General features: G+C 39.2%; 1 protein-coding gene across 1 annotated transcript in view; it reads left to right on the plus strand.

The window, feature by feature from the left end:
• Positions 1-15,989, plus strand: part of DLG2 (discs large MAGUK scaffold protein 2) — a 984,977-nt gene that overhangs the window by 443,825 nt on the left and 525,163 nt on the right. The window contains exon 8 of the mRNA XM_053935819.1: positions 13,432-13,593. Coding sequence (XP_053791794.1) covers positions 13,432-13,593 — 162 coding nt within the window. The remainder of the gene's footprint in view (positions 1-13,431; positions 13,594-15,989) is intronic.

Here is a 15,989-nt window from a genome sequence, read left to right on the forward strand (position 1 = left end):
AAGAAGACAAAGTGTTAAGACCCTATGCTCCTAGCTATTTCACTAGCTATTCTAATAGTATTTTTTTAAAAATGAGGACAGTCAGTTCAAAGGTGAGATACCATTCTGCATTTATTCAGACAACTAATGTGTATTTTAAAACTTTAGTTATAAACTTGTAAAAGAAAGTCTTCAAAACATTTTCTGCTGAAACATGTAAGCATGACTTTGGTAATTAGAAAAGCTAATAGGGACATAATGTAATAAGCTAATAAAGCTGAAAAATGTCTCTGAGAACATGGATCCATAGGGCCAAAATATTACTGGCAATTGGGATTTGCTTAATTCTATGTTCTGCTTTCAAAACTGCAGAAAAAATCATAGAATGGCTTGTATTGAAAGCCATTATTCAGCATGTGAAACTTGTACAAGGGTTTTGAAGAAGTATTTCTTTAATTTTCTTTTCCAAAACAAAGTTTCAAAAGTAATCATAGAATGAGGAAATCACAGAATCATAGAACGGTTGGGTTGGAAGGGGCATTGAAGATCATCTTGCTCCAACCCCCCTGCCATGGGCAGAGACATCTTGCACTGAACCAGGGTACTCAGAGCCCCATCCAATTTGGCCTTTAGCACTTCCAAAGATGTGGCATCCACAGCTTCTCTGGGCAACGTGTGTGTCTCTCAACCTTAATACTTAAGAATTTCTTCCCAGGATGTAATCTAAACGTCTAATCTAGTTGTACGTTCACAAGTTGTGGCAATTCCCACACAGGCAATTTTCACTTTGGTTTAGTCAGGTAGCGTTAAGGACAAAGTCACTACACCAAAAACTAAACACACATCTCCCAAGGGACAGCACACATCCACTGTTGAGCTCAGTCTGAGAGCCAGAGGAGATTTTGAGTGAGGTTCACCAGTGCCAGTATCTCAGCTTTTGTGTAGTTAGTTTCAAGCTCCATTCAGGGGCAGCCCACCCCTTCCGGAGCAGCAGAGATGAGATGAATCACTCAAAACTGTACATTTTCCTTGCTGAGGATAGGCATTCACACAATTGTGATTAATGTTGTCAGAACTTTGCTCATGCAAAGATGTTTTATAAATAGTAAAATGTGTTTTTCCCACTCTATACATGATAGTTTATGTGAATAATGTTTCATATATATAGCGCTGACTTTTAGATCTGTGATCCAACTGCAACAAAGGTCAACGACAAGTGAAAGTCATGCTTGCTTTCTCATTGTCAAGATAAAAATGAACTATAGCTCTCAGTTTGGTTCCCAGGAAGCATTCCTCTTCCCCAGCAGAAAATCACAGCTCCAGACTCAACAAATTCTTTTCCTTGTTGGTATTATCAGCTGAGTAGCAGAGGATTGACAGAAAATGCAGAGTAACTTGTCTTTTCTTGTAGAGGTGGTTTATGTAGAGAAAATGATGCAATTTTTACAAGAAAACTTCTGTTTTGGGGAGTTTTGATTGTTACTTCATCAGAAAACAGAGATATTGGTCTTTGGCGATCCATTTAGAACTTTGCCAAGCACTAAAAAAGATGGAAAATTAATAATATCTTTAAATAGGCTGTATTTTCAGATAGATACTGCAAATTTAGCACACTGCACATATAAAGTTCTGGATAACGTTTATTTATGTAATCAATCAGTCCATTTGTTGGATCAGGACTTAAAAAACCCTCTCTGCCTAATAATAAAACTGCTGTGTCTAGACCAAGCTATTTGCTTGGGATTGTCTGAGTTTTGTTTTGGGTATCATTTTAAGATAATGTCTTTCATTTCAAAGTTAAGAGTGCCTCATGATTGCCTTATGATCTGGGCTGAATCTAATTTTAACCTGGTTAGGTTTTACTTTGTCCTGATTTTCTAATAATTAAGAACACAGAAAATGTACCACGACATTGTTATTCAACTGACAGTCATTTGTCCAGCCTTTCTGAAAGTTAGTTGTTTGGACCAAAGGAATTTACATTTTATTTTCTTCATGTTATTTTATACAAGAAATTTACTTTTTTCAGCTAAAAACATAAAGACATTAAGAAGAAAGATGTTACATTATCTAGACTTTTTCAAATAGGATTTTTTTTTCAGCACAGGAGGGATTTAACCTTTTAATTAAGCTAGCATTATCACAAAGAGGGATGGCTTTGAACATTGATAAGGTCAGTCTGCCAGAAAGAAATTTTTTATTTCCTGAGGTGATAACATTAGTAACTTCTAAGGTATTCTACCTTCTCCTTTGCCTTCCCTTGCTCTTTGCAACTGCAAACCCACCAAAAACAATCAAGAAAGATGCAAAATAATGTAGAATTCAGCGCAAAGGTAGACAGACACAAAGTTGACACGCAACAGTTGTATCCAACAGAAAAGTCAGGCGATAACTTTCAAAAGCAATGAAGTTTGAGGTTCTCCAGATTAAAACATGTAGAATTTTGATTTTCATGAACTGGTAGTACATTTCCATCTAAATCATTGATGCCCAGAGAGTCTTCTGTGCAACATATTAAATTTTTACTTTTATAGCATTTTTCAGCTCTCAAGAACTTTTTAGACATTACTAACGCTACCAAATATACACCATAACGTGACACAAAACAAGCGTCTGATCACTTTCTGCAACTACCATAAAGGAGGTTGCAGTGAGGTATGGGTCAGTCTCTTCTCCCTAGTAACAAGTGACAAGACTAGAGGAAATAGCCTCAAGTTGGTCCAAGAGATGCTTAGATCAGATACTAGGAAAAAATTCTTCACGCAAAGGGTAGCCAGGCATTGGAAAAGGCTACCAAGTGAAGTGGTGGAATTGCCATCCCTGGGAGTGTTCAAAGGCATCTGAATGTGACAGCTGGGGATATGGTTTAGGGGTGGACTTGGCACTGATGGGTAAGTGGTTTGGCTTCATGAACATAGAGGTCTTTCACAACCTTAATGATTCTATGACTGAGGTGTGTGCTCTAGTCTATGTTTGTGGACACTAAGAACCTAGTTGGCTTCTTTAAAATATGAGTGCTCAAATCACTTAAAAATAAAAAATATGCCTATTCTCTCAACATGAATATGGAAGGAGATCCCTAAATAACAATAGCCCCAGGAGAAAATCACTGGCTTCATCCATCAGGGAAGTGCTGGTTGATTCCCACACTTAAGCTCTGACGTGAAAAATGCTTCCATATCCAAGTAAGACAAAGGCAAATTGTAGATGTCTAGGTCTAAAAGCAGTTCTACAAATATGAGAAATCTGTACACATATCCCTTGCTTTCCTGCAATTTTGCTTTGCTACCTGCAGTTCTATTTTCCATGATCCACTCACTGCCTTGGTTCAAGCTTAGCCTTATGGGACTTGAAAAACTAAGGAAGGCTATGCTGGGAGGCTTGCTTAGCAACTTCAGAAAATGCAGATGTAATACTTCTGTTAGTTTATTTTTAAATAGAGTAAATAAAGGTGATTATAGAATGTTCCCTCTTAATTTCAGGTAAAGTATGGCCCAAGGAGTGGTAAATTCATCAGAGGATGTAAACCCAAGCAATTTTCCCATTACATTGAGCTCAGTATACCTGCAGTTTAATGGGGTATGCTCTTCCTGCCCAGCCCCTGACCTGGTGGAGTTTTATCCTGATGTGTCACCATCACATCATTGAGCTGAAGGAGCTTCCCCTGGAACCATAAACTGCCTAGATCAGGAACTAGGTTCCTGTGGAGAGATGAAATGTGGAAATACCAGTTTTTGCAATAGCCTCAGTAAAGCAAATATCCCCTTGTTAATGTAATATCTTGATGTTTCTCTGTGTTCTGTTTACAATGACAGCTATTTTGCCTGCTTGTGCACTAACCAGGGCTTATTAAAGTATCTGAAAATGTAGATTATTTTACCACAATTATGCTGTATTGAAAGGCTGTGGGAGGATTAAGATGCAAAAGCCCAAAACTGTTTTTTCAGTAAGTGTCCTGCTATTGAAATGTTTAACTCAACCCTTATAAGTGTCAAACACATGCAAATGCACCTGACGCAAATGGTTTTTGCTGGCCTATTGAACATCTAGTTAAAATGGACTAAATCCATCTTTCTCTTCGTAAAAATTCATAGCTTTTCAAAAAGAGAACTGATAAGAAGGATATTTGAGACTAGTAATAACTTGTTCAGCTCCAACATAAATTGCTTTGTAGGAAAAGAATTTTATCTTCAGAGCTAATGGTATAGGTTCATCAGGGTGACAACAGTGAGATTGTCAAGTTTATATACACAAAGCACTTGTATTTTTATTTAAGAAGATAGTTTTCCACAAATACTGAAAAATACTTATCTCTATACCTTTTTCACACTAGAAGAAGCAGGAATGTTATTAAAATTTATGAGGCATTTTTATGTGTGTATATTTTGTGTTCAAAGAACTGTTAAGGGATGGCAAGGTGATAAAGTTAACCACTCAGATTTAGGAAATGCAAGAATTGAGATGGTCTAAGCAATTTTATTGCAGGCTCTCTGTAGCCATATATTGTAATGTAGTATTACAATATGCATCAACTCTATTACATTTTTAATTACATGGTTACTTTTGTTTTCATGGGCTTTCTTCTTCTTTCAGTATGTGGAGTGATACTTCATATGGCATTTTACATTCAACATATGTCTTCATGCATTATTTAATGCAAGCAGTTCCAGCTGCTCCATTATTAATTTTTTCATTGGTTTTCCTGTTCTACTGAGGGGACCTTATTAATGTATGGAAGTACCTGAAGGGAGGGTGTCAAGAGGAGGGAGCCAGGCTCTGCTCCCTAGTGCCGACCAGTGGGACAAGAGGCAACAGGCAGAAATGAGGAAGAACTTCTTTAGTGTGCAGGTGACCAAGGGCACAGGATTCCATGGTATTACTCCTGTACAAAGCCCAGCTCTCACTGATTTCAGCTGAAGCTGCTGATGTTCAGCACTTCTGCATAAACTGGCCATCTGTGGCTTGCAGGGCATTTTAAAGTGAGGAATGTCTCAGTTCTACAGCTGTGGAAACTTATGTTTTGTGAAAAGCCTAGCATTGCATAAGAGTTCTGTGGTAAAAGCAAGAATTGAAGCAGTTGTCTACAACAGCATTCACCTGTCTTAGCCTGAGAGCATCCTTTTACCTCATAGAGCCTTTCAGCAGAATCGCCCTGTTTCTGTGAAAAATACTGGAATCCCACAGACACACAATTCCTGTGTGAAGACGGGGAGAAGGTTTCAGCTGCAACGCACAAATGGACTGCTGTGTCACGTGCTGCTGGACTAAATTAAAATATATATCTTTGGTACAGAAAACACAAGAGGGGCAAGCCATTAGTTCTGTGGTTTTTTTATTGTTTCTCTTTTATCTTTTGTTTCAGGCATTGCTAATATATTATTTATTTATAACAGTCCATGATTACTTTGTACTCTTCTGATGTAAACCTCAGGCGTCAGTTTTGCCAGGCTGCTTTCCCACCGCAGGCTTATTGGCAGGGAAACTGAGACATGGCAACTGACAGCATTTCCCAGCTCTGCCTCTCCACATGCTCAGCTGTAACCTCAGCACAGTGTCCCCCATGCCAGAAGCTGCTCTTTAGGGTGGGCAAGGGGTGGAAAAGGAGAATTTGTGAGGTTCAGTCCCTCCGTGCTGGGGAACTGCAGCAGCAGAATTAGAAGGATCAATGGGGATGTACATCTAGGGCTGCACGGGGAGCTGCAGGGGAAAACAAAGGAACTGCAGAGGCATGAAGGCTCCTACAGCAATTGGGGGAACATGGACATAGCAGAAAAAAAATACTTTGAGTGGAATAGTTGAAGACTATAAAAAGGAGTAAGCAAGTGATGTTATTGCAGGACAGAGGGATAGATAAGTGGCTACTGCCTGATGCTGATAAATGGTGCAGTTTCATCCACATCATTCCTTTGCTCCCCTTAGATAAACAATCCGTATTAGCTGGATTTTCTTTTTTTCTTGTTACTGATTTTTGTACTCTGCAGCCACGTTCACCATTTAATCCAAGCAAAGCCACCCCCTTAGGATGTCTTTTTGTATATTGGCACTTCAAGTTAAAAATCTATTTTAAATTATTGGATAGCAAGCAGCAGCCTCCAGAGGGCTAAACTGATGCTGTTAACAGGTCCAAAATGTGATGCAGCATATGGAGCTGAATACCTCATGGTACAGATTTGCATGCAGGCGGTTTTAATTAGGATTTAGAATTCCTGGAGGAATGCAGAATTCTGGGCTAGTCTCAATCTTGTCAATACGTAGTGGTTTTGTTCATTCTAAAGCTCACAAAAACTGATAGATTCCTACTTGCTTGTATTTTTTGATACTTTTGTGAACTGTTTAAACTTTTTTCCATCTGCCAGCGTTATATATGATCACTGCTTCTTTATGTAGGCTTACTATAAAAGGTTGATGCCTTTTTTTTTTGTTTAATAATTTTATATCAGGTTAGTTAAAAATAAGAATCATTTGAAGTTTTATGACATTGCGTAAATACTTATTTTTTCCCTGAAAAATATCATAGTTCAAAGTGAGATTACTCTTTAACTCGATGGTTACTGTGCCATCTTGTGAGGAAAAGGTGCAACTACCTCCAGCTGATAAAATGTAGGGGTACTTAGCTAATGCTCATCTCACTTCTTTTTCATCATGAAAAATAAAATCTTTTAGGGTTTAAAAAAAAAAAAGATTATGAGAATACTGTAAAACATATTTGTTCCACTGCATTATAATTGACCCTTTTTTTTTTTTTTTAACTAAGCACATACTCCCTGCTACAGGCAAAAACCTGGTGCTTTCAATAAACTGAGATAAGAAATTATACTTTTTTTCTCCTTCTTAAAAAAAATCTTCTGGTTTGTTCTAAATGAAAAATACATGCAAATTCTCAGTATTGAGCACTGATAACGTTCTTTCTGTGAACTAATTTGGCTCTTAGAGGAAACCTTTTGTCTTCTAAAATTCACTATGTGTTTCTCAGAGATAGCACACTGTAAATCACCCAAAGTACTGCTAGCTATTACACTGAGACAGACAAAAACCTAAGTCCTGACTTTAGAAAGACTGCTTTACCCTGGAACATTTGTGAGGAAAAAAACATTAAAATAAATTACAATGGCATCAGCAAACCTACAACTTTATGTTTAAATAATAATAATTATCATTGCTATTAAAGTCAGTGTAAGTGCTCTAGATCTTGGACTAAAAGAGGAGACTGGAAAAATCCCTTAAGTTCTACTACTGCTTAATGAACTGATTCTCTCTGTGACCTTGAACAAGTTGCTGCATTTCTGTGCCTAATTTTACCCACCTTTAGATGATGCACATCAACAGGATGTTATCAGTTTTGACTGCTGCTTGTAAAGCTCTTTGGGCTTCTTGTATGGAAGGTATTGCTGTGATATAGTGACAAGCTTGTTGGAAATCTACTTGATAAGCAAAAGAGCAAGTCATTCACAATAAGTATAATTATTCAATGATTTAAGCTTCCTAATCTACTTCCACAGTCTTGGCAAGCAGATTGTGATTTCTTCCATTTTATATAATGAGAAGAGTATTTTTTCTCTTTTTACTCTATAGATTGATTGCAAATATTCAGAATTCAAGCTGTGTTGCTCATTTGCAATCAGTTGGATGAGTAATATTATTTCTGTTCATGATTGGATGAATGCCCAATGATTTGTGTGTACAAATTGTAAAGTTTGTTTTCCAAAGATGCTCATTGGTATGACATTGAAATTTGCTGCCTTTGGAGAGCAGTGACAGTAAAATTCAACACACTGAAGACCAAAGAAAACACCGAGCACCAAAGTAGGACAAGGTGACATTAACATTTTTTTGGTGGGATTTTGCTGATTCCTCATTTGTCTAAATGGACCAATGATAATACTTACCCCGCAGCCCCCTGGAGTTACTAGGCTAGCCCAGATCTGTGAGAGCTTTGGGGGGAAATATTTCAGGGTTAAGGCAAAAGATTCCAAAAGAAGCTCTAACCCCCAATGTGGTCCAAGAGCACATTCCATAGGAGGAAGAGGGAAAGAGAGCGAACCAGGAAGGAACAGGGTATTATCTAGATCCCTGTTCAGGAAGAGCCAATTTGCTCCCAGCCAATTGGGTCCATAAAGGAAGGAAGGGTTAAACAAACATGGTTACAGCTACAGGGGTCTCTGGGGGGGTGAAAGCCATTCCCCAGAGCGATGCAGCAGACCAAGTTCATTATGTTTTTTTTAATTTTTTTTGTTGGCTGCTAATAATGAAAAAAAATTCGCAGAATCCTCGAATGGTTTGAGTCGGAAGAGACTTTATAGATTATCTACTTCCAACTCCCCTGTCATGGGCAGGGATACTTTCCACTAGACCAGGTTTCTCAGAGCCGCTTCCAACCTGTTCTTGAACACTTCCAGGGATGGGGCATCCAAAACCTCTCTCAGAAAATCCAGTGTGTTGAATCCTGGACCTAATCTCATGCAGAAGGTGGGTGATGTTTGCCCTGCCCAAAGGTAGTTACCATGTCCAGGTTCCAGAAGATGACCAGCAATGGGGCTAATCTACTTGGGAGCTGCAAAGCAGCTTAAATGCTGGTTTGAGAGAAAAGGCAAGTAAGAATTAAGAAGAAGGTAGTATTGGGACCCAGTTGCATACCTTGCCTATTTCCAGATTGCAGTGGGACAACTGGATCTGTAAGAGGTCATTGTCTCATGTGGGAAATTTTCTGCAGAAATTCCTTTCCCTGTGGGCTCACTGTTAAATGGGTTATATGAAGAATCACAGCTTGTAAGGAGCAGAGGTCTGGCCCCTCCTTAGGAGGACTGTAAAACAGAAATTGTATTCAAGACTCGAAATGCTGATGTGTAACAGCTAAAACTGCTAGAATTGCTATTGTTTCCCAAGATAAAACATAATATACTGGCCACTGGCTAGCACACTGGCTTTGAAGAGTGATTGGGAGTGGGATTCACTCATGAATGGGTTATTATCTCATAGTATGTGGTGGTATTTTTTTCCATTATTAACATCTATAAGCTGTATCTACTATGAAGGTTTGGCTGAGTGAAAAACAATATCGCTTTTTTGCTTATGTGTCTCTTGACATTTCAGGGTGTTTTCTAGTAGGTCAGGAATCTCTGTAGACCAGGATTCACTGCTTATTTCATGGGGTGTTGTAGAGCCTGGGACTCCTCTGACACATTTAGCTCCCTCCTTTTGCAGTCCTCCTATTGCAAGCAGCAGGAATGTGTGATGAATTGGAGTGTGGCCCAGCCAAAGAGCTGTGTAGAGAGCCAGGGACATGTGCTTTTGAATGGCAACTCCAGCTGGGCCACATTCAGCAGCTTAGGTCAATTTGACCTGATATAAAATGAAATGTTCTATTTGCATTTTATGCAAACTGATGGCAATGACAAAAATAAACAACAAACTTTTGTAAAAATATCAGTTTCCTTTGGCCCAAAATTGAATGACAAATTCCAAGCTACCTTGATTCACTGTCAATCTGTCAAAAGTAGGTCATAAGAACATCTGTATTTTCATGCCAGTGCAGTCCTCTGACTATTGTAACTTGTGAACTGCCTTTGTTGAAATTTAAGGTTTTTGACCATTACCTCCTGCTGGATTCATGTCTTCAGTTCTGTCTAGCTGGCATCTCTTTGGCAATCGCAGCATTGGAAATGCTTCTTTAGACAGTCTGATGTGAGGAGCAGTGATGCTGTAATAACCTCACACTGTAGAGAGAATGATCTCTTATAAAAAGGCACGTTCCTATTAAAAATTCACAGCGATGCACTCCACACCCCCATTATAGGTAATTACAGAGGATTTTAAATATCTGGTGCTAGTTGGCAGCGTACAATACCCTGTCAGCAGCAGGCACTGATTTGTAATTTAATTATCATAAGACATCCACCTGTTCTTTTGTCAAATGAAGAGTAGCATTTCTGTGCAATCATGCTTTTCCCTCCAGAAATTTGAATTAGTCTTTAGAGAAAGGTTTCTAGGAAATGGGTTTTTTTCAAGGACATTTGCAGGACATCATCAGAGCAGGATGATGGAGATGAATGAGGCATTTCTACAGGAGTGTCTTAATTCTGGTTTGGTATTTTCAGCTTTACCACTGGCCTTTTGCTGTGTCAAGCTGTTTTGGTTCAGAGCTGAAAGCATTTCAATGAAGAGATGCTGTAGGAGAGAAGATGTATGAAAATCAATGATTTTGGTGCTAAGAACATGAGGCAAACCCATAGAAGGATTGACCCAGAAATGCTCTAGGCTCATATTTAGTGAAGAAGGAGAGGCTGGGGCTTGGGATGGGAGGGAGACAAAGACAAATAGAACAGTGGAAATCTGTTCTGAAAACTTTGAACATGGATATTACTGAAGTTGTCCTGGGAATGTGCATTTATTGGATAAATAGATCAAATTATAAAGCAAGTCTATCACTGGAGATCCACACAAGTGTTCTGCTCTTTGGGAGCACAGGGTTCAGGGTGAATCAATTTCCTCTGAGTTTTGGCTCCTGTTTATGCAACAGCTACACTGCAGTGCAGTGATGGGGAAAGGATTAATTGATGGTCAAAGAGATGTTCTCTCCTTAAGGCCACATCACACTGCTTCTGACTCTGTAAAACTGCAAAAATGATCTGGAAAGAATAGCATATATGTTTTTTTATATATATATGTATATACACACATATATATGTGTGTGTGAATATATGTGTATATAATAATTAATTATAAATAATTATAAATAATCAAATTAATCATATATAATGAAATATATAATCATATAATGAATCATAGAACATAAAATGGTTTGGGTAGGAAGGGTCCTTAAAGATTCAACCCCCTGCAAGACCAGGGATGACATCTACTAAATTAGATTGCTTAGGGCCCCATCTCACCTGGGCTCAAACATCCCTTATAAGGATGGGGTATCTACAAACTCCCTGTGGAGTTTCATCCTGTTCCAATGCTTCATCACACTGAGGAAGAATTTCTTCCTAATATGTAATCTAAACCTCTTCCAGTTTAAAACCATTCCCCCTTATCCTGTCACTACATGCCTATATAAAAAAATCCTTCTCCCTCCATTAAACTACTGAAAGGTCTCACCCTGAAACCTTCTCTTCTCCAGGCTGAACATCCAGGCTCTTTCAGCCTATCTTCATAGGAGATGTTCTCCATCCCTCTGATCCTATTCGTAACCCTCTTCTGTATCTGCTGTAATAGGTACAGAGGAGGGAATGTCTTTCTTGTGCTGAGGACCCCAGAGCTGGATGCGGTGCTCCAGGTGGGGTGCCACAAGATCAGAGTACAGGGTGAGAAACGTTTCCCTTGACCTGCTGACCACTCCTCTTTTGATGCAGCCCAGGATGAGGCTGTGAGGCTGGCTTTCTGGGCTGTGCATTCCCTGTTTGCTTATGTCCAGCTTATCATCCACAAGAAGCTCCAAGTCCTATTTTGCAGTGCAGCTCTCAGTCCTTATAGTGAGAGGGACTCTATTCCTCCCACATCCACCCAGAAGATCAGGAACTTGTGAGAAGTTGGAAGCCTGTGTATACGTATCTATATGTGTATAATTTTTTGTATCTGCAAAATGTTGTCAGCAAGACCAGGACAGTGATTGTCCCCCTGTAGTCACCAATGGTGAGGCCACACTGCAAATCCTGTGTTCAGTTTTGGGCCCCTCACTACAACAAAGACACTGAAGGGCTGGAGCATGTCCAGAGAAGGGCAACAGAGCTGGGGAAGGGTCTGGAGCACAAGTCTGATGAGGAGTGGCTGGGAAGGTGTGGGTGTTTATCCTGGAGAAAAGCAGGCTCAGGAGGGACCTTAACACTCTCTACAACTGTCTGAAAGGAGATTGTAGTGAGGTGGGGTCTCTTTGCCAAATAACAACTGATAGGATGAGAGAAAACAACCTCAAGTTGTGCCAGGAGAGATTTAGATTAGACATCAGGAAAAATTTTGTCACTTAAAGGGCTGTCAAGCATTGGAACAGTCTGCCTGGGAAGTGGTTGACTAACCATCCCTGGAGGTATTTCAGTCATGTATATGTGGCACTTGGGGACATAGTTTAGTGGTGGACTTGGCAGTGCTGGGTTGGATGGTTGGACTCACTGATCTTAAAGATTCTTTCCAAGCTGAATGGTTCTATGATAGAGCTTCTCATGGCTTCTGTCATTGCTGTCTTGTCTCCTTACAAAGTAGCCACTGGATATTTCCATTTTCCCCATTCCTGAGTTAATGAGATGATTGTAGTATTCTGCTCTTATTTCTCCTAATTACATTTTAGCAAATGACTCACTTAAAAGAAGATGTCTCAGAGTAGTCGTCTTTTTAGAAAGAGTACTCACTCAATTAAAAAAAATAATTGATTTGCCTGTGGCTTAAATGATCTGTGTGCCAAGCCTTAAATGTGACATTGGCTGGAGTACTATATATTAGACTGATGGCTTCTTGCCCAAATAATATTTGGCTGGTGCCAGTCATTTCATATATTCATTAATTATGTTATCTGAAAAGTGAATATGTGATGGGCTGAAGGCATATCCCAGAAAAGAAGAGAATAAATCATGTCACATGTGTATTCTGAAAATAATTGGCAACTACTGAAACATTTCCATACATAAGATTGAAGGCAGGAATACACTGGGGTGGTTTCCTTAGGAGGGATGAGTAAATGAAATAACACTCCATAGCTGATTGGTCAAAGTGAAATGGACAAGCAGCAGAGATGTCTGCTGCATGGAGAGGTCTGCTTTGGGATGTTCAGGTACCTGGACTTCAGATTTATTTTTCTTATATGGCCATATAAACAAATCTTAGGCTTTTGTCAAATAGCCCCCTCCTCAGGACACAGCTGAGGGGATGGCACCTCTTTACAAAGCATTCTGGCTGGAGAACAGTTTAGTTTAATTTTTAGGGTTATATTCCTTGTTGTTACAAGCTTGGTTTGGGATCTTGGACAAGCCCCTCATGTTACCTCTCCATGGAGAAGAAGGGTTTAAGGATAGAACTTTACTACCAGGGAATCTTCTGTGGGACTGTGCCTCTGTGGATGTATGTGTGTGCTCTCCACCATCAGAGTACACACTGCCAAGTGGAAAACAACTCAAGTATTTTGCAGAGAAGGGCTACAGAACTCTAACTATTAACACAGGGATGTGAAACGTGATCTGACACTACAGCTAAGCTGATTGACATCTCTTTTTCTTCATTATCAGTGTGTCATCTCAAATGTCTATTTGATAGTGAAAGTCTTGTGTATCAGTGACATATACCACACATTTCTCTCTTTGATACAATGGTGAAAAAAGAATTGTTCATTGTCTCCAGAATACTCTATGAAATCTGATTATTATTGTCTACTGAATCATATTTTTTTGTTATTCCACAATTATATTAAAATATAGGAATTACCTCCTAAAAGCTTATTTGTTCTTCCTTGATGTTTTCTTCCTCTAGAAATATCGTTATCAAGATGAGGATGCTCCACATGACCATACCTTGCCTCGTTTAACCCACGAAGTGAGAGGCCCAGAGCTTGTTCATGTGTCAGAGAAGAACTTGTCTCAGATAGAGAATGTCCATGGATACGTCTTACAGTCGCACATTTCTCCTTTGAAGGTAGGATCCATACAGCTCATGGCTTTATTCCTCAAATATGAGAAAACACGTACCATGAAATATCTGGGAAACTTATTTTGTTGTACAAACAGACAAGCTGCTTTCTGAAATCTATCACTGCAGATTGATTTTCCTGTGATGGGTTTTTAAGGCTGACTTTAGTGGAACAGGTGATAGTTTAGTTGACAGAGCTTTGTATAGAGATGTGAGCTTTCTGCTTTGAGTTAGGCTTTTGCTTGAGTAAAAATGATTCCTGGCAAATGAGCCTGTTTTTCTGTACATTGTGAAAGGAATTATGTAGGTTCTCGGCCTCAATATCACGGTGATTTTGAAATGGCAGACTTCCCTTCGTGATGATCCTTGTTCAGAAATTGAAAAAAAAAAACTTTAAATGAAACTAGTTTTTTAATCTCTCAGAAAGCTGTATCGAATTCACAAGTTATGTCTGAAAAGGGAGCTCATTTGCCTCTATTCATATCCTTGCTGCTCAAGCACTTGCAGTTTTCTGTGGGTTTTGATGCATTTCAGAGTGCTGTAGAGATATATTTCTGTTAACTAAGGCAATTATTTATAAAATATAGAAGCTTTAGCTGTATGTGGGTCTGGTGTCCTCTGATATATCTTGTTGGGCCAAAATGTTTCTCTTCCTGGTGAACCTGTGTAATAACCAAAAAGGAATCCATTCCTGAAAATTTACATTTGTCATTTAATAAGAATGCAGTAGTTGGAAAATATTCCTAGAGCTTCTCTTGTGGAAGGAGCATTGATGCAATGATTAGCATGATGGGTTTTCTATTTTAGTTTCTACTAGGCCTGGGAAGGAGGGAAAAAGAATAATATTCTTTACTAGAGGCAGTGATGTTCTGGGTAATAGTTTTATTCCAGCAATTATCTAAGCAGCAAACAAGGCAGATGGGCTTTGCTCCCTCTGGTGCTCAAAGCCTGTGAAATGGGCACTGCTTGCCTAGCAGAGTGTTTACAGTGTGGTTACAAGTGAAAGGAAGTGTTTATTATTAAAGATTGATGTGACTATAGCTGGTGTTCATTGAGCCTTTGTGGAATAGCCATGTGAACGAATCTTTGTCCTTTGCTCTTGTTGGTCCTGTGTTTAGTTTGTATGACGTTTGTCTTTTTAGGTTTCCGCAATTTTCTGGGTTACTTACCTCACTTTTACTGCAGAAGCCACCAGTACCAAGCAGTGATAGATCATCTTGAGCTGAGGCTATCACTTTAGTTATTTGGAAAGGATTACCTCCATGAGACCTCTGTCTAGCGTCAAGGAAAAATCACAGACCAAGCAATTTCTGGCCTGGAAAGGAAACATCTCTGTACCTCTAAGACTCTTTGAGTATGGTGATTACAGTGATGTTTCCTGTTCGTGAAGGTCAAAACTAGACATTATTGTTCACATTTGGAGACTTTCAAGTAAGGCTACATAATCCTGAGGGTGTAAGGCTACATAAGCTGAGGATGTAGCAATGATGTCAAAAAGCTTGTTGTGAAGTGAAAGGTATCCCCAGACATGCACAATTGCCTTGAAAAAGCTCCCAGTCTTATTTGCTCTTATAACAGAACAAACCTGTTGTCTGCTGCTGTTTTCTGATGTGATGGTAGGATAGAAGCTGTATAGTATTTCCTCTTGGAAATCAGTGTCTCCTGCAAGTTCTCCCTTTACCATGAGGATTTTTGTCTTTGACTCTGTCCCCTTCCTTTCTTTCCTTCAGATTCAGTTCTTATATCTGCCACTTAATAGTCCCATGCCTGCCATTTAATATAAATTTAGCTGTTTGCCTCTTCAAATGGCTTTGAAGTTCCTGCTTCCTTTCCCCTGCTCCCATCTTTTAACCTTCAGTAGACAATTAGCTCAGGAGGCTGGAGGAATTCTGCTAGAGCTCATGGCATTGTGTTGCCCTTCCTATCTGAAACACCTGCTTTGGATTCACTTTTTATTATTGGCAATTGACTGAAATCCCTATTCAGAAGCTTTTAGACACAGTGATTTCCACATAGTTGAGAAATAGCATTGTGGACACTCCAGAATCTAGTCAGAATTGGTTATTGTCTTGAATTACAGACCTTCCAACCTATAGCCTGATATCATTAAGTATTCTGCCATCTCCTCAGCAGTATTGTGTGAACATGGCTGCACTGAATAATGGCAAAAACTGCATCTCAACCCATAGCACACCTTTCTAGGGAAATGTAAAATAATGGATTCTTAAAGATTAACTGGAAAATAATGCCCACAATTTAAGTATTTCATTGACTCCTGTGAGAAATGAAACTGCTGGAATCCTGCTCTGAGGAGAAATGGCAAGTACTGTGGTCCAAATACTGTCAGGTAATTTCTAAGGGGTGAGAAAACACTGGCAATGGCAGCAGGATAATGCTGTTGG

Source organism: Vidua chalybeata, chromosome 2 (genome assembly GCF_026979565.1).
Source record: "Vidua chalybeata isolate OUT-0048 chromosome 2, bVidCha1 merged haplotype, whole genome shotgun sequence".
NCBI classification, from domain to species: domain Eukaryota; kingdom Metazoa; phylum Chordata; class Aves; order Passeriformes; family Viduidae; genus Vidua; species Vidua chalybeata.